Source organism: Hesperophylax consimilis, chromosome 8 (genome assembly GCF_061612785.1).
Source record: "Hesperophylax consimilis isolate HC1 chromosome 8, BYU_Hcon_1.0, whole genome shotgun sequence".
Taxonomy (NCBI): domain Eukaryota; kingdom Metazoa; phylum Arthropoda; class Insecta; order Trichoptera; family Limnephilidae; genus Hesperophylax; species Hesperophylax consimilis.
This window is the reverse complement of record NC_142843.1, coordinates 4,176,962-4,197,115: the sequence shown is the minus strand read 5'-3', so window position 1 is coordinate 4,197,115 and position 20,154 is coordinate 4,176,962. Positions and strand designations below refer to the sequence as shown.

The window sequence follows — 20,154 nt, the reverse complement described above, 5'->3', positions numbered from 1 at the left end:
ACGGGCATGCCAGTAGCTTTTCTCTCATTAAATTAGCCACACATTGTACTGCCGATGGCAATACGATGATATTTAATTCACTTTGAATGTTTTCCATTGCCAAAAAGCTTGAGACTACTCAGTCTCAGAGTGATTTGAGACACGTACTGTCTAGTGACTGGCATGTGTATACATCTTGCAAATACAGGCATGCAAGGACGCAACTTGCATGCAAGTTTAACTTGCATGTGTATTCTCATTGCGCCAGTAACTTGTACATGCCATTAACATGCATGCAAGCTACTGTTCCATTTTACAGGCATGTGTATCGCCGCCTTAATACAAATAACTGCTTCATGTCAAAAATGCATATTTACAATGTGGTGATAATCTCTAAGGTACAAATAAATAACATTTTAACTAAAATTCATTCAGAAATAAAGAAATAATCTAGGATAATAAATCTTTAGAAATTCACTATACTAGTCGAAAACATGTCCGTCACTACCAGTGTTAATTTGAATGAACGTTGAAATTCATTTACAATATTCTGGAAAATGACTGTGATCAGTGAATTGAACTGATGTTATTATTATAGAACACATCTTAATGCGTTAAAATATTTGTAATTCGAGTATAAAATATTGATATCTCACCTTAAATTAAGTAATCAATGACGGCAGTAATTCAATGAAACTCACAATCAGCAGATGTCAAAATATTTATCGTTGTTGTGGAGGGAATAAGAATTTCAACCGAGCAGAAAAAATAGACGCTACAGAAAAGACTACAAGCTATAAGATTAGGAAAAAATGGCTTTTCTAAATTGCTACCTTGACGTTAAAAAAATTCGCAAAGTTCATGTTAATTTGAATTAACACTGGGGCTGAAAGGGTTAAGTTGAAAATAAAATAAAATCAAATATATTTAGCACTTGTACTACGGTGGCTTGAGGGAAATTCTTCATCTATGGTGTAGGGGCGCGCCCTGTCACTGGGTGACCTGACAGTGTTTTCCGATCTCTGGTAGCGCTGGCTCGTCCTGGTTACTCTGGCGCATTAAGGCAGCAAACCTGTGCACCCTTCCCTCTGCGAACATCTGTGAGGCGCTGCATCGCCAAGGGAGGCAGAACAGTGCCATGGATGCATAGTTAAACTGTACTCGGAGTGTGTACCTTGTCCATAGTTCACTAGTGTAAAAAAAAGCTCATGCAGTTTGTTTGGAATACTTGTCGTTCGTCAGTTTTACCACAAGTAACCCTGTCCAAAGCTTTGGTATATTATTGAAGAGAGAAACTCGAATGCAGATTACTTATATGGAATAGATGAACTAATTTAGTAACAAGAGGGAAGATGAATAAAAATACCACCCTCATCATTTTCTTCAATTGACACATGGATAATGTTAATTCAACCTTTTTTTTAGACGGGTGGGTATTCGCAATTTGCGAGATATTATTTAAATTGTTTAGAACGGATTTTGTGGGGCTCATCTCAAGGTTCGTAGGTTCGCTCGTCGAGCGGTGATTAGTTAGACAGTCATGAAATATGTAGCTTGAAGTTCATATTCCACCAGGAGATTTGAATTTACTTCAATACAAGTGGTGTCAAGCGAATGAATGCATTTGCAAATGATTTGTTTACGTTGATAATATTATATTAAAACTGGTTCCATAATATTTCATCAAAATGAAAATTCAACCCACCTGAGTCATTAAAACTGATGAAACAAAAACTAGGTTTAATAGTTACCTATTTAACCTAGTTTTTGTTTCATGACTTTATATCACTACTACTGTACCTGGTTACCATTAAAACTAATGTACGGAATAAAGTATAAATATAATAATGTAATAAATATTTGCATTGTTACTTCTACGTTGATGATGTAGAATTAAGGTTATTATCGCCTTATGTATGTATATTGCCCTTGTAGACTTTCAAATTGAAGGTCTCATTTAGCAAATTATCACGGCAGGAGGTCAAGGATATAACAGGGAAAGTGTTGAGAATAATTTTATCCATACAATGAGTCGCATAGGGTTTTTTATTTTATTTTTTTTTTTTTTTTTTTTTTATATTAACTCCACACCGGAGGCCCTGAAGAAAATAATTTCCCTCAGGGCCTATGTCATCTTTGGGGATGCTGTGTGGAGGGTCTTTTTGTGGAGAGGAAGGAGTGAACATGGGTCTTGAAGAGTCCCATGTTGTAGGAGGGAGGAAACACAGAGGCCGGCAGTTCGTTCCACAGCCGAGCTGTTGAACTTAAGAACGAATCGTAGAAGCGACCCGTCCTCATGTGACAAATGTCAACTATGTACCAATGTTGGGCGCGCGTTTGGCGTGTATCCCGACTACGCACCGGTGCCGAAGGGATCAATGACGCTAGTTCCTCAGAGCATCTTCCATTGTAATACCGATAGAACAAGGACAGCATACCTACCTGACGCCTGTGCTCTAAAGATTGCAGTCCGTTTGTTAAGATTGGGGAATCTATCAAACGGACCGCCCGTTTTTGCACAGAGTCAAGGGTTTTTTTCAGGTATTTAGGGGCTCCGGACCAGAGATGGCTGCCAAATTCGACAGTAGGGCGCACTTGCGATTTGTACAGGGTCAGCAGTTGTGTATTATTAAAGTATCTGCGGGCCCTGTACAGTACGCCCAGCTTCTGAGAGGCCAACTTTACTCTGGCTTCGATGGAGCCCCCGTACCTGAGCTGGTCACTTATAGTTATACTAAGAATATCAATGGAAGGCCTGTTCGGAAGATTGCTTCCGTTGAAGGAGACTAGATTATCATTAGGATCCCTTTTAGACGTAATCAGACAGGATTGGGTCTTTGAAACATTAAATTCGACGAGATTATTTTTACTTGTCTTGGCTTGTCAAACAGAAAGCTATCATGAACTGTACTGTCATCCGCGTATCAATGAATCGGTGCACATGTCAAAAGGGTGGTAGATATTCTCAGTATCGCCTTGGTGAAAGTCGTGAAAAACCACCATTCATAATTGAAATGTTTGCTTGAAGTAGCTTTAGTGACATGTAAATAGCCCTGTTCTTCCCCACCTTCCTCTTCCCCATTTCCTTCGCCTCATACTGGAATAGCTCAAACTCGCAGTGATAAGAAATAATACAACATTTATACTGGAATTATTAGATTAAGGTTAAACGTGACACTTGTTATATTCTAGGTGTTCATAGATGGCGTTAATTCATTTATTTTAATACTCTTTTTGCAAGGTATCGCTTTACGATATTAAGACAAATATTTGTTTGTCGCCGTACATACGCAATATGAATAAATATTTTTGTCAATATTGTATTCTCAAAAGAAATGAGTTTTAAAACAAACAAAACTATTTATTCATATTCATAGTGCGTATGTACAGGTGCAAACAGATAATTTGTCTTAATATTGTAAAGCAATACCGTGCAAAAAGCGTATTTTAATAAAATAAATTAATTAACGCCATCTATGAACATGCAGAATATAATGAGCGTCACATTTAACCTTAAAGTAATTATCACAGAAGGCCCCTGGGTAAATAATTTCTCTCAGAGCCTACGTCATCTTTGGGGATGCTGTGTGGAGGTACCTTATGTTTTAACAAGGTCTTAAAGAGACCCATGTTGTAGAACGGTGAAACTAAGATCTTTCCACAGCCGAACTGTTTAACTTAATAATGTCAACCAAGTAAATGTTAAGTGTGTGTTTCCCGACTGTGCACCGGTGCCGAAGAGATAAATGACGCTAGTTCCTCGGAGCATCTTCCATTGAAATACCGGTAGAACAAGGACAGCATTCAAAGATTGCAATCCGCTCGTTAAGAAAGGGGAATCTGTCAGTTTTGAACTGAGTCGAGGTGTTTTTATCCAAGTATTTTGGGGCTTCAGACCAGAGGTGACTGCCAAATTCAACAGCGGTCAAAATTATGTAATGGTGATGTATTCAAAGTATGTAATGGTATGTATAAACCTACTTAAGTACGTGGAAAGATAAACCGAAAATAATATTTAATAGCTGACATGTATCTGGCGTTGCTAATGGTTATGAATAGTTTGGAGGTTGTGAATCTTTTCTAATAATCATTTATTTATACTGGGTTTTTACAGATGTTCTCACTTACGTGAGGACTATCCAGTTACAAAAACTCAGTTAACCTACATACAAAATCTACAAATTACATAATAAATAGTATAAATTAAAGTAGCTTTCCGCGTCTGTCTGTTTGTGCGCTTAGTTCTTATAAACTACGCAACGGATTTTAATAGGGTTTTCACTATCATTTAGAGAATTTCTCCAGGAAGGTTTATATACATAATACGCGCATACAATATTTATAAAAAGTAGAGAAAAGTTAATGTTTTGATATCAAGTCGTAAAAAAAATGGCTGGCTAAACCTATTGAGATATGCATCAAAATAATGTAATACATTAAAAAGACCTACAGAAAACGAAACGGTACATATCTATCTAATGATGATAACTCCCAACAACGACAGGTACACATCAACTAGTTCTAGTATAACTGAAAACTAGGTGTAGTTTGAAAATAATATCATAATTTTGAAAGTATTCGTTTCATTTGATGTGAGTGGTTTATTTATGCATTTGATCGAGCCATGTCTTCCTCGGACGTCCCAGGCTTTTTTACCATTCACCAATGTATACCACATTGTTACTGTTAAAAACAACATTTATTGATATTAATTGTAATTAATGTAAAAACATAAGTGCGAGGAAAGCCTTGTGAAAAGTGATGGAGATCTTTCCTTTTGAAAAAAGTCCCTCCGTCTTTTTTTTCCCAAAAAGTGCCTATATTACGAACCTTAGGCTCATCCAATGTCATAGGACTAATTTATTTACCGCTAGAAAAATACACCAGGATTTTTTTACTACCAGGATGAGTTGTAAAGCACCCTTGAGATGATTTTTTACGAAAACGGCGTAGAATAAATTTGACATTTTAAATTGTTATTATCCATAATGCCTGGAATCACATTTTATTTATGCTTGGAATCATCCTGGAATGCTCAAATTGGTGAGTAAAAAAAAGAGAGGAAGAACTTTCAGAAGAGACAATTTTGTCTATTGTTTGGGTCTGTCATCTATGCTCTTACTCTATGTTTGAATTCGTAGTTTGTGATTGAACTTGGCGTTTGTGCTTGTGCTGTCGCCATTATGCCATTTTAGAAATTTTGTTTTTACGTTTTCGTAAAGTGCGAATAGAACTGTTTGGTTTTAATTATTTTTTAAAATACCATGAGCAATTATGAGGATGATCAAAGTGAAGATGGTGAATTGGCCAGAAGTCCTGTTCCACAAGAGGAAATGGATTTTAGGTTACTGTCGTAAACGTTTTTTTAACGAATGTGTTGTTTATTCGTTTTCTTGCTTTTACTAATAATTTTGTGTTTTGCAGTTTATCCGAAGAAGATATAGATACCAATGACTCACTAGATATAAAGCCACCACAGGCTCAGATAATTTCTAGTCGTGCTCCTAAGGACGATAGGAAAAATAGGCACAGTGGAAAATCAGAAAGACACAAAGAACATTTGCATAGGGATAAAAAACACGCTTTCAGGTATGTAAATAATCATCTTTATGTTTAATAGTATGTTACTTGAATTATTTACATAATATATTTGACACTCGTCCTTAGAGTTCAGTGGCATTCCTATGATTCATCCTAAACATTAATCACTCATTTATTGACTTGGAGCCGTGTTTCTGTAGCTATCCAGTAGTCTGAAATGTTATCTTTCAGTAGTCACTGTTCAGATTCCTTATTATGTTAACTAACTTAGAAAAGTCTCATTTTTAAAGTCAGTATCTTTTTTTTCGCAATTTTTACTACTGACCTAATTTAAAATATGTGGTTTTTATTAATTAAAATGCCAATTATTTAAACGATGCACCTTTTTAAAGGGAAAGAGACAAACCTGACTCCAGAACTAAAAAAGAGAATGACGTAATTAGACACAGCGACCGTGAAATGGCGTATCATGGCAAGGAACATCCGAGAGAGCGGGAGTATGTCCGAGACAAAGAAGTGTACCGGGAGAAGCAGGTGTACCGGGACAGGGAGCAAATGCGGGAGAAGGAGATTTATCGGGAGCCCGACCCCTACAGGGAGAAGGAGGCCTATCTGTCCAAGGAGGTTTACAGGGAAAGGGAGAAGGAAGCTTATATTGCCAAAGAACCCTACAGGGAAAAGGAAAGGGAGCGAGAGAAAGATGCCTACATCTCCAAGGAAGCTTACCGGGAAAAGGATAGAGAAAGGGAAAAAGAGACCTACCTCACCAAAGAGCCCTATCGGGAAAAAGATAGAGAAAGAGAAAAAGATACTTATGTCTCAAAAGAGCCATACCGAGAAAAGGACAGAGAAAGAGAGAAGGAATCCTACATCCCCAAGGAGGCTTATAGAGAAAAGGAACGAGAGAAGGATGCCTACATTTCTAAGGAGCCCTATCGAGAAAGGGAGAAGGAAGTCTACATCCCTAAAGAACCCCCTCGAGAGAAGGAGAGGGACCGCGAGAGAGAAAGATACATGGAGGCAGAGCGCTCCAAGGAGAGGAAGGAGGTGCGCTCTCGCCACGCCTCATCAGATGAGGCGAGCTCGGGCAGGCACCGAGGCAGTGCGGGGCAAGGGGAGCGCGGGGGCGCCCAGGGGGACAAGGAGCTGGAGGACCTGCGCTCGCGACTGCTGAGCAAAAGACGCTCCAAGGAGCAGCAGCAAGACAGGCGCAGGGAAGACTCTCCCGAGCGCCGCGGGGACTCCTACCGGGCTGCTCACCTGCAGAGGAGGGACAAACTATTACACACAGGTTAGTTAAATCCTTTCTAAGTTCGGGTAAACCTTTATGTTACTTAATATTATTATGATTTGGTTCAATTGTTAGGGTTTATGGTGTTACATTTTACATTTTACTTTTACTGAAAAGGACTATACAATAATATATGTATAGTTCGATTTTGTACCATCTCTTTTACTGTTTTGCTTTACTTAATGATTGACTGCTGGGCGAAGATTGGCGATGTCCAGTTAAAACGGTAGAACTAACATCCACATGTTACTGGAAAGGACATAAAAAATATTAAGTGATACAATTGCTCCGTGATATATGAGGACCCTAGGGTGAAATGTGATTTTTACCTTCAGGCACGTAAAGGTTAAATATCTGTGTTAATTATCATAAACCTTAAACTATTACAAGTAACCTAAGCTTTTCATTTTATATAATAGGTATAATATGTACATACTATCCTTGTCACATATCAATAATTTGGTTTTGCTGACTTTCTCTTTGGTTTTAGTGTAAAACCCTTTTCTTTGTAAATTTATGACTGTTAAAGTATGAAATATCGACAGTCACTATATTTGCTCTTCGTAAGTTCAGTTAATTTTCCAGAGCGTGAGATGGAGCGGCGCAAGGAAGAGGGTCGCGCGGCCCTCCAGGAGAGGCGCTCCCGCCGCGCCAAGCGGCCGCCCTCCCCCGCCCCGGCGCCCCCCTCACCTGCCCCCCAGCAGCACCCCTCCCCGACCCCTGCCAAACGTCCCCGCCCCTCTACCTCGCCTCCTGAGGTGGTTACCGTTTCGGATGCCAGCGATCATGAAGAACAGGAAGAAGGTATACTTTTTTTATAGTAACTTTCATCTCGTTTTTTCATTGACGTATAAACTCATTGTTATTTATTTAGTTCTTCGAATTAAAAGATATTATCCCTTTCAGCTAATAGATATTATATCTTGGCTAACATAAAACTAAAATGCTTCTAGTTATCTTTTTAAATATGAATACTATATATATATCTCCTAATAGGTCCCGTCCATTTAAATAATGATACACATTTATATATTGAATGATTCAATTCCAAGAGTTATTCATAATGTGGTTACATATATATATATATTTAACAGGATGTCACTACGTCTGGTAATTCTGAGAAATACGTTAAACTAACTTGACCAACCAATTAACCAACCATCACGCCGTTTCTCCATGGGTAGGCAGAGAGGCCGGACTGCCAAACAACTTGGTCTTGGCACACACTACTTGCCTCATTCACATTAATCTCATACATACTCTTCTGTTATTCCGAATCTTGACATGACCCGACTGAAGTATCTGGTTCACTTGATCGTGCCATGTTTTCCTCGGGCGTTCCCGACTTCTTTTAACAATAATGTTTGTGTCATGTATTCTCGTTTCTTCGTTCATTCGCTCTACATGCCCAAACCATCTGAGCATCCTTTTATTAATTCTACTCATTACACTTAAACAAGCCCTTCATTCTATGGTTTTACCACACATATGCCTCAGGGATCTCATTTCTACAGCGAACGCAGTCTATCGTTCTTCCTCTGCCAGGGTAGGTACCAGTACTCCATTGTGAACTGCTAGCTTTGTTTCTTTTGACAGTTTTTTTTACTAGCGCCAACTGCGTTCAGTCCTTCATTAATGGAGTTTCCTGCATTTACCTCTCTTTCAATATCTTTTATTAGCCTTTCCATCTCTCTTAAACATACTTTCCAGATACAGAAACGTCAATAACAATATCAGATAATATAATTGTATTTTTGTTTTAATCAAAATTACAATGAAAAATATAAATGTCATCAGTAGAAAACAAACCTGGAATCTGTTAGCTAGAATCAGGTTAGCTACAAGGCTAGTGAGTAATCCCGCTAACTTGATGTAAATTTAAAAATAATTGGATAATTACTACAGTTCTGTAAGAGTTACCTTGCAATCAATATAATTGTTCTTAACCTGTCAGGCCTCAGAAGCACATTACCAGCCACGAACATCATTTTCTATTAGAAGCTTTGAAGGACATTTCTCACCGCACATTATAAAATTATTTTTAACACTTTTTTCTATAATGCGTAGATATGTGGTTTGTTCATCGTTGGAAAGATAAAAAATTATTCTTCTCAGTTTGTCTCTAATATTTATACATGATCACATGGATAAAATCCAAAAAAATTGTCAAAGTGTATGATTACAAATTGGCAGGATTTTTCAATGAAAAATAAAAAAAATTATGCATATTTTTTTTTAATTTAAAAAAGGCATAAAAAGTGAAGTAACAGTTTTCTTACTAATTCCCTACATAAAAGGAATATTTTATAAAAATCTAATTCTTTGAAAATTATGGACGTTTCAATTAAAGCGATGCACTACGTCGTGTAATATTTTAAATTGAGCCGCTATCAATAATAACCCTTTTGTAGATGGTGAAAAGGTTTAAATTCCCGCTTAACACCATCCGCCTGTTTTGATTTATGCATGAAAAAAAAAGGCAAAAAAGTGCCTTTTATTTTATTTTGTGGATGTTCAGGCATAAATATTTAATTTTTTTTCGATCATTTTATAAATAACTTAATTTGCCACATTATACAATAAAATCATAACCCAAAATGGGTTCGTAAGTAGGAGATTTTGAACTTTAAAGCAGTTTTTATAGGCCTTATACATTATTTTTTCTGGGCTTATAAAGTCTTATCTAAAAAATACTCGATTATTCCAAAGGCCAAGATGTATTCTACTCGCAGTATTTAATTAAAGCATCTGAAACATTTCTAGGCGACCAAATTTTCAAATCAAGAACACATGATTTTGCATTACTACGTATGGCATCGCCTTGTATCCTGGTCATTTTTTTTTGCTAACATATTCATGTTTGAAATTGAAATTTAATATTTTAGAAATATCAATGTTGATTTCAAACACAAACATTTCAAAGATAATTTTATCTAGTTTCTAAAATGATGTTTTTTTCTGTCTTCGGTCAATTTTCTTCAGGCGGTACAGCTTTTCAGCTTTTATGGACTGCTCGCCACCGGAAGCCGTCTTATTTCTGTCACAAGTCATATTGCAAATTCTTGATAATGTCATAACTAAAGGTGGTAAAAAATTTTTTTTTTACCGATTTTCACAAAACGCAAAATTTTCCTCTTGTACTAAATACAGCATGTGCCATGTCATGTACCTCTGTTTGCCGGCAAGTGTCCGTCAATGTGTTAAATATAGTTTTTTTCCTCAGGAGAGCATACAGGCACTTCTTCGGATTCTTCATCCGGTTCTGGAGAAAGTGAAGGAGACACAGCATCCGGCGAGGGTGAGGAGAGTGCGGAGGAAGACGAGACCTCGGGAACGGGCCGGCCAGGGGAGGATGAGAGGAACGCTCACCGTGCCAGCTCCGGAGAGGAGGACGGAGGTAGGGAGGCCATCAGCCCTAGCAGATCACCTGCCTCCATCCACTCCGATACACCCAAGAGAAGGTATTGTACTCTATCCTTATTTAATTCTCTTTTGATGCTTATTTTAACTGTCTTGTTTTACATAACAAGTAATATTAGTTGACTGTATAATATTATGTTATTCTCAATTGAATTGTAAGTGTTTACATGAATGGATATAATATTATATGTATGGCATAAGTACAGAATGTATTAAGTGTTATTTACAATAATAATGTGGCGTAACTCCAGTTATGTAAGTTATGTTTCGAGAAACAGCATTTTGTAAAATGCTTCCGAATCACGTAAATATCTTTAATATAATGTGCAAGTCTCTGTTTATTTAAAATACAACTCTTTTACGATTTAAGGAACACAAATTGAATCAACATAAATTTTAATACTAAAAATATGGTAAAAAATAATAGTAAAAGGTATTTCGTAGTAAAAAATAAATATGATAAACACGGATAAGTATAAACAAAATTCTGTTTTTAATAAATGGTGTGTATGTACGTACATAAACCATTATTATAGGGTTGCCGGCACTGAAATTGAAAAAATTGAAATTGAAATTGAATTATAAAACATTAAAATTATTTTTTTTGCTTTCTCTTGCATCAATGTAATTTTTAAATTTATAAAAAAAAATAATATCTCACAAGAGTCCCAACTGGTCCCAACTGCTCCCAACCGTCTGGAGCCAGTGAGGTTATTGCATCCTGAAGGTAGTAGGGGAACAGGAAGTTGAGGGAGTACCTGGCTATTCAAATCTGGTCTAAAGCCGATTTCAAGTAACGTTTCAATTCTGAATGGTGGTCTTACACCAGGGCGATACTAAGAGTATCTTCCACTCTAAGCCTGTTAAACTTTTCAATGCTTATTTCATATATTCTGAAATTTAATGTAGTCATGGATGACGAATCTTCATCTCCAGTCACACTCATTTATGGAGAGTGGATATATGTAATTTCATTATTGTTATAGCTGCTTAGATCAAGATTATTCTGGCAATTATGCAAAATTTGTTGCATTAGAGCACACGCTTTGAATTGTTCAAGGATAACTGCCGCCAACCTTACAATGCTTTTCAGTTATAACTGGATTGCAGATATTTATGTATTTTTTAAATATTATTTTAACTAGATAAAACCATTTTTTGCATTTTAATCACAGACATAGGAATTAATAGACGAGAAGATAATGGCGAGGGGTAAAATCAACTGTTGAAGAACGAAGGGGGTAAAGCTGACTGTGATTCGTCAATAAATCAATCTGACAGTAAATAGACATCTCGCATTATAATATCACCATTTAGTTCTTAAAAGTAAAATCTGCTTTTGAATGAATAGACATTTTTACATGGGAGCGCAAATTACTCGCCATGTTATGAACAAATTTGCGAAGTCCAAATTCGGCAAAAAATTTCTTATATTTTTAGAGTCGAATATTTCGTTTAAGTATTTAGTTAAGACACTTTTATAAATGTTCATAATTTACTTCGCAGCAACCAACCAGCTTTGTGTTTCGCGTCCAGACGTTTCTCAATGTGATAGTATATGTTTCTACAACTGATCCATATTATACGATGTGAATATGCTTAAAATAAAGTAAAATAATGCTTATATATGGAATGTAATACGACAATTGGGTTTATTCTCTTTTTCACATCTATTTTTACAAGTTTTCATAGCACAAGTCAACATTTTGCCGTGTTATTTCGTAAAATGAACCGATGATGCCTCGACCATAGTTCGCACAAGAATGATGACGTCACGGTTTCAACTTTCACTTGAGGCCATACGCGAGCACAGCCGGCTCCAATGGAACCGGTATGGGGAGTGGGGATAATACGCTTTTAATCACTTAGGGCAGGTCTACTAATATTCATATGTCTATGATTTTAATCCATTTTTTCCAGAAATATGAAATCATTTTATGCCGTGAAGACACTGGGAATATACAGTGAAACCTCTATTATTTTTTAAATGAACTATTAATACGGGAATATAGAAAAAAAGCTACATTCGTAATTAAATTTTTATTATTGTAAAAAAGACACATATTTTACATATAAATAAAAATGCCCCAATTCCTAAACTTTGCCGAGCTTGGCTTCATCCAGCAGGATTTTTTTCTAATTAGACAATTTTTATTCTTTCTTGAAGAGTATGCACATTTTTCAACGATCGGCTCATTTTTAATTTTAAAATGCTCAAAAACTAGAAGGTAAAAAGATAACTGCACACACGCACCGCTGTATGAGTCTTAATAGAAATAATCGACACACGTGGGAAAATGATTAGGTAATTTTTGGATAGGGCCTGACACGCTTATTACGAATATTTTTTAGAAAAAAACTTTATATTCGCCTTAATTACTATAAAAGAAAACTTTTTGCATTTCGGGCGGCGGAAAATTATGAATTTAAATTTTCAATTGCGTTAACCAAAATTCACTTCGCGAATCGATGCGGCGGCAATCAGCTGCCATTAGGTACGTCACTGTTATGTTGGTATCCCTGATACATTGATTTGTATCACAAACCATGTTACACAAACCTTGCGTAGCCGGTAAACTAGTTGAAAACTGGGATGTTTTTCTTGCCTTGACGCGAGCAGGCGTTATTAAGGGGCACTTTCCTTTGTATCACAAACCATATTACACAAACCTCGGCATCCCACGAAGATAGCAACGGTCGTATTTAGCTCTTGTTAATGCATCAGTGATACCAACATAACAGTGCGTTCCTAATGGCGTCGCGTTGTCGCCACATCGATTCGCGAAGTGAATTTTGGTTTTATGCAATTGAAAATCAAAATGCATAATTTTCCGCCGCCCGAAATGCAAAAAGTTTTCTTTTATAGTAATTAAGGCGAATATAAAGTTTTTTTCTAAAAATTATTCGTAATAAGCGTGTCAGGCCCTATCCAAAATTTACCAATGATTATTCGAGGAATGGTTGATCGAGATTTCTCTGTACATATAACAAAAGTTGTGTTGTTACATTAACATTACTGAAATATTATGTATCCTCCATTTTTCACTGCACCCAAGTCTAGAGTAATAATTAGGTTAAAAAAGCACCCACTTTCTGATGTGGTGCTGATGAAGATTTAAAAATGATTAGTGGAATATTTTATTAACTTGTTGGTTACGTTAGCAGATCCCGATCTCGCTCAAGATCTCACTCTTTCTCTCCTCCGAGTGCCAGCAATGGGGTAGAAGACGCAAACAGCGCGAGACAAGACAGGGAGGACATGCAGGGGGAGGGCAGTCCCCCCCCGCCACACCCTTCCTCCCCGGCTGGCTCCCCCCAGCCCCCCCTGCCGCCCTACTATCCCGCCTTACAGGTACATACCCACCAATTATCTTTAATATTGAACATTTATTTATTTAACTGATGTATTTCTTCCGCAGGTCGGGAAATTTGAGAATTTGGTAATATCGGGGAATTCGATTTGGCACTTTACTCACTTCCTATCCCCATGCGGCCGAATATGAACTCCGTGTAGATTTTTTGGGCTAATCGGCCAAGTCCGAACTGTGTTCGTGTTTGGTTTGCATATTTCTGTTCATGATGTGATACGTTTAGCACGTGTCTAAAGTCGCGGCCTGGAAAGTGTTAATACTCTCATAAATTATTTAAAGTAAAGCTATCTATGAACGCGTAGATTATAACGCACATTATTTTTACCCTTAATATTGTTCAGCAGAATATTCCCTTATTGGTAACTTGATCTGTGAATTTCAAATAGATTCTGCAATGGATTATGTAGCTCTGAGACAAGTCAAGTCCACATTGATAAATGGTGACTGCTGAAAGTGAAATGAGACCAAGAGTCTTCAGTGCGGTAGTTGCAATGTTTCCTCTGCTGTAGCAATGTGTCACTATACATATGTTGTAGGCTAATATGAAAAGGAGTTAAGTAAACATGTTATTATGTACTGTACCAAGAGTGGGTGGCAATTATTAGTGTATTATGACGATGTGCACAAAGAAGGAGCCTGTTGGGATAACATGTTGTGCGTGGTGTTCTAGGGCTGTCGGTCGGTAGAGGAGTTCCAATGCCTGAACAGAATAGAGGAGGGCACCTACGGAGTGGTGTACCGAGCGAGAGATAAGACCACCGAGGAGATAGTGGCTCTCAAGAGACTGAAGATGGAAAAGGAAAAGGAGGGTTTCCCCATCACCTCTCTGCGAGAAATCAACACCCTGCTCAAGGTAATATGCCCCTTTCAGTCTATTGTATGATGTATTGCTAGGGCGGCGGGGCTCCAGAGCGGGGCCCCGCGCGCCCCCTGCCTGGCCTTGTATTAATGTCCTGTGTGTTTTTATTCTGCAGGCCCGGCACCTCTTATCTACAAGAGAATTGTGATTGACCTCTGAACCAATCAGTCAAGGTTGTCCATTCTACTACCTAAGAGCGAGGGGCGGGGCTCCGGCCCATATCTTGTTCTCTTTCTATTTATTGTCCCAAACAACCCACAACACCCACTCTTACCCAAACACGGCCGTGGGTCCCTTCACACCGATACTTTCTTTTAGGAGGTCTCTTCATGCCACCAACAGAATGTTCCTTACGTTGAATTATGAATTGTTATCTTTATGAAAACCCACTATATTTTATTTGGTAAGAAATCACCTCTGACCACCCAGTGAAAGATGATGAGGACATTATTTTATGTTCACTTAACATTTTAAATAATTTATAAAATGTTGACAAAATAATTTGATTCCCTTCATCATTCCCTGCCTTAGGTTTTTGTGACCACATAAAGCTTGTATTCTTTAAAATGGAAATATCTCTATGCACAGTTACTTAAGAAATTAGACTTTGTAGATTGGTCTTAGACTATAGACTATCTAGAAAAACAATTTCTTCATTGTTTGTTTCAGATTGTTCTCCACTTGTGCTCTTCTGTAGAAATATATTATTTAACTTTCCACAGTAATGTGCACCTTCATAACAGTAATAGACTCTTCCAGAAGTAATGAATCATCTGTATTTTAGCAGTGAAAAAAAATCAAACAACTCAATCACTTTGGAAGATTGCAACAAATAGTGATTGTTTTATATTACATTGTTGTGGACAGTATACGGTTCCTTTGATAAAAAATACAATAGAACCTCGTTAATTCGAAATTTGATTTTTGATGTCCCGTGGATTTCGAATTAACGAGGTTCTATTGAATTAACGAATTCCCACGTAATTCGAAATTTAATGAAAAAAAAAAAAAAAAAAAAACGCCGAAAATCGATTTTCTCGGCCGCCTCTTCAAATCCGGGTGGTATTTTAGCAGTAAATTCGTATTAATACCAATTATTTCTTTATTTTCGCGGCCGATTACCGTAGCGGCCGGCCCTTTAAATTCAGATATTCGTAAAAATGCTATATATTTACGCGTAAATCGAGATTTCGCGGCCGATTTCGGCTGCGGCCTACCCTTTAAATTGAGATATTCGTAAAAATACAATATATTTCCGCATAAATCGAGATTTTGCGGTAGATTTCCGTCGCGGCTGGCCCATTATTTCGAATATCTGAATTTAAATTCGTAAAAATACTATATATATCCGCTTAATCGAGATTTCGCGGTAGATTTCCGTCGCGCTGGCCCATTATTTCGAATATCTGAATTTAAATTCGTAAAAATACGATATATTTCGGTGTAAATCGAGAATACGTGGCCGATATCCGTCGCGGCCGACTCTTTAAATTCAGATATTTGATGTAAATTCGTAAAAATATGATATATTTCCGCGTAAATCGAATTTTATCGGCAGTTTTTCGTCGCGGCCGGCCCTTTTAAGTTCAGATATTTGAAGTAAATTCGTAATAATATGTCATATTTCGGCGTGAATAGAAAATTTTTGGCCGATTTCCGTCGCCCCGTATTTTTAACTCGAAGATATTCGAAGTAAAGTTAGTAAAAATACGATATATTTCCGCGTCCGATTTCCGTCGCGGCGGGTCATTTAAAATTCAGATTTTCGAAATAAATTCGTAAAAATACGATATATTTACTCGTAAATCGAGATTTCGCGGCCGATTTCCGTCGCGTCGGGCCATTTGAAATTCAAATATTCGAAATAAATTCGTGAATATACGATACATTTACGCGTAAATCGAAATTTCGCGTAAATTTAAATTCAGATATTTTGTGTAAACTCGTAAAACTACGACATATATCCGCGTAAAACGTATTTTCTCGGCACTTCAAACTCGGATATTCGAAATAAATTGGAAAAAATACGACATTCTAGTGTAAATCGATTCAGATTTACAAAATAATAATACTAATTAGGACGATGTATAACCACGAAAAAATACATTTTTCGGCGTTTTACCGCCACGGCTGAGTTTTAGATTCAGATTTGCGAAATATTATGATTTATTTTCGCAAAAATCAATTTTTTTTCGAATTACACAAACAAATTTTCGTTTTTCGGACAAAAATAAATTTCGAATTACGAATTAACGAATTTCGAATTCAAAAACCATTTTGTATGAAAAAAAATTTTTGCGGAAATTTTTTTGGCGAAAATTTCGAATTACGCGTTTTTTCGAATTATTGGGGTTCGAATTAACGGGGTTCTACTGTAATGATTTCACGTTTTCCTAATTTATTTATTATTCAGAAGTACGCAACAATTAAAATGCCATTGTCATTTCTGCACAATAACTAAATAACCCATAAATATACCACTCACTAGATCGATAGCTTTGGGCTTTTTGTATGAAACAAATTGGTCCTAAAAAAACCATAGATATGCCAATATATAGACAGTAAAATTCTCATTTGGAGCCCACTTATTATACTATACACCAATAAAAAACTCTGAAAGTTTATTCCATAGACTTTCAGAGTTTTTTTTTCATTGGTGGATGTAGTTAGGAAATAATATGACGTCACAATATTCACGGTTCCAATTTTCAATCACAGTTATACCCCTGCAATAACCTATCAATTTAATGTTTTTTCCCCTCCAATAAACCGCCCCAAAGCGATTCCTTTGTTTTGATTTTATTACATTTAAAAAGGGAACACATTCAAATACCGAGTAAAAAAAAAGAAAACTTAGAAAGTACCTTTCCAATTTTGTTATACATTAGATTAGTACCTACTTTTCCCACATTTGAAGGATACAGTTTTATGAGTTTCCTGCATTCAGTTTACAAGCTTTAAGTAGTCCCAATGATGTTAGGTGATAAGGTGGTCTTGATATATTTATATTATTTTCTCCTCTTAAACCACAGCCAATTGGAATTTGAAATAACTGTTATGTGATGTTTACCACAAATTTTACAAATTATGTTTTACGCTTATCGATTATGTTGCTTTAATGACTACTTTTATCCAGATGGGAGAGGATTTATTCGAACTTAGTAAACTTGCATTTAATTAGTCCCTAACCACCTACTTCTCAGAAAATTCATATTTTTAAGTATGTATGTTTTTTTATAGTAAAAAATACATATTTTTACCACCCTAAAATTTCAAAACTATTCATGTTTTAATGAACACATTTTTTAAAGGTTTTTTTTTTTACTAATAAAATTTACATAATTACTTAAATTAATTATCTTTTCTCTGTTGCCAAATTGTTTATTTATAATTTTTTATCATTCCATTGCTTAAAACTTTAAATTTTAATTTTAATTTACTTAAATTTGGTTTATAATTTTTTTAAGTTCATATTAATTTGTGCTATAGTTATATAAACAGGTAGTTAAATAAAGTGTTAGCTGGTGATTTTTTTGTTCTAGAAGTAGTTAAGACTGAAAAAAATTGTGATCGTAAAAAAATGTATGAAGATTTTCAGGAATTTGTACGGCTTTCCAAAAACCTTCAAATATTCATAGATATAACTCGATCAAGTATTTTCAGTGTAAGGAATGAAAAAGTCACCTGTCACTGGTTAGATGGTGAGGTTAGGTTTATATTAACCTTCGACGAGCCAAGTTGCCAAAAAAATAATTTATTCCCATGAGGGGATATTGAATCACCCCGTCCTTACACAGCCATTATCATTAATATTGTTATTATAATATTATAAATGTTCAGGAGAATTGTAATGACGGGGTCACTCATTTACCCCTCTGGTTTTAGAAAAAAATCATAGGCTTGATGACCGTTAAATATTAAGATTGAGTCTATCCCCAGTTAAAAATAACTAACCTCAAACTAACTTCGATACCTCTACACCCCTGGTCCTGGATTAAATTATGTATTAATAATGTCGCTCATTTTCTATATGTAAATGTATAACTCTAAAATCTACAAATTATTTTTGACTTGTACCGTCTATCTTTGTAATATTGTTGCTGTAATTATTACAAAAGGATGTATGTTAAATATTCTGCTTTCCAGAACAGAAGCTTTTATTTTACAGAAAGAAAAAGTTGATTATTTGTAATAAATAAAAATAACTTCAACATATTGAGTGGATTCAAAATGTATGTCATTTTGGTAAAACTTTTTAAACGCACAAACTTTTGTCATTACAGTAATGATATACATACCATTGTCAGAGTCACTGAAAGTTCAATTTTAATTTTGCAACATCCCATTCAAGATGCGTTAGTGTTTAAATCGTAATTTAACAATTATTTTATGCATGTCATGTCATCATAAATGTTTCTGTTCACTGTTTTGATGTTGTAAGGTGCTACAATATCCCTTTTTTTAATGTAATTCTTTCATTTTTTACAATTTCCTAAATCATTTTCAAAAAATACTAAAAAATCGCAATCATGGAACAAGAAAGAACATCACAGGTATAATACTCATTTTGATTTTAAAAATTCAGGCCCCAATTATATTTAGTTCTTTCCTATCTTTGGAATAGCTTTGTGATTCTAACAGCAAATAGTGTGTTGTTTGTTTATTGGGGTGTTGTGGTTACCCCCTTATTGAGACAAAGTTTTAAGGTTATGAAGATAAAGAAGAAAACAAAATCCCACTAAGATTGAAAAATTCTTTTGCTTATAAATATGTAATATTATATTTGAATGTTATAATTCTTTTCATGATCGCTTTAGTCAAAGGTTTACAAGGCACAATTACAATTAACTGGGTAAAGGAAAATATTAAACTACATACTACACAATTGAATGTTTCCTCAGATGTAGGCATTGAAGGTATTTCAGAAAAAGATCAGCGTCAAGTAACACATTCAAATTTAATGTGTGGAGGATGTATCTAAGTGAATTGACTTGTGGATGGTTCTACGTAGAACAGCACTGGGTTCAGATTGAGATGACGAAGACACTTGATGTGGTAAAGGACTAGTGGGCAGTAAGTATGCAACAGTGAGTATGGTGCCTGATAACATATAACATTTAATCCATCGCTTATCACTTGTACTGTTCTGCTTGGGTAAAATTGTTTTAATTAATTAATTACAGGCAGTATTCAGTGACATTAATCATGGTTGCCACAGAGTATGAATTGATGTAATTTTGCCCCTTTCAAATAGTGAATATCTATTTATATTTATAAAGACATTCTCTGTTAACACCACCTCTCTGTCTTACAGTTTTTTTGAGCGCTGGCGTATGTATATGGTAATCTGATATTAACCTTTTCGAGCACACGTGTGTGACAATTTTTACAATCGTTCTCGGCACACATGTGCACACTCTAATACATCCACGCTGTAATATTTTCCAATGTGATTTTATGCTTTGAAAACTGCATATAGGACAAAATCAGAATCGCTTGCGCTAATGACGCTAGATTCTACTGTTTTATTTCACAAATGCAGCCTTTATTACAAAATAATTTGTCTATGAATGTCAAAATTCATGTACATAAACGGCGCCGCAAAAATGTATTAGTATTGACGGTATTTTGACGATTTTTCTACTCCGAAGTTCCAGAGGTTTTTTTGTTTGTGGGATTTTTACCCTCTGCAA

At 35.9% G+C, this 20,154-nt stretch overlaps 1 protein-coding gene across 2 annotated transcripts in view; it reads left to right on the top strand.

The window, feature by feature from the left end:
• Window positions 1–4,995: 4,995 nt before the first annotated feature.
• Window positions 4,996–20,154, top strand: part of Pitslre (cyclin dependent kinase 11B pitslre) — a 29,470-nt gene continuing 14,311 nt past the window's right edge. Inside the window, exons 1-7 of one of the 2 annotated variants that reach the window (XM_089634772.1) lie at window positions 4,996–5,323; window positions 5,404–5,568; window positions 5,913–6,811; window positions 7,397–7,615; window positions 10,035–10,272; window positions 13,397–13,583; window positions 14,273–14,455. In XM_089634772.1, coding sequence (XP_089490898.1) covers window positions 5,244–5,323; window positions 5,404–5,568; window positions 5,913–6,811; window positions 7,397–7,615; window positions 10,035–10,272; window positions 13,397–13,583; window positions 14,273–14,455 — 1,971 coding nt within the window. In that variant the 5' untranslated portion in view covers window positions 4,996–5,243. Of the gene's footprint in view, window positions 5,324–5,403; window positions 5,569–5,912; window positions 6,812–7,396; window positions 7,616–10,034; window positions 10,273–13,393; window positions 13,584–14,272; window positions 14,456–20,154 lie in introns of both variants that reach the window. The other variant, XM_089634771.1, reaches the window with a different exon arrangement.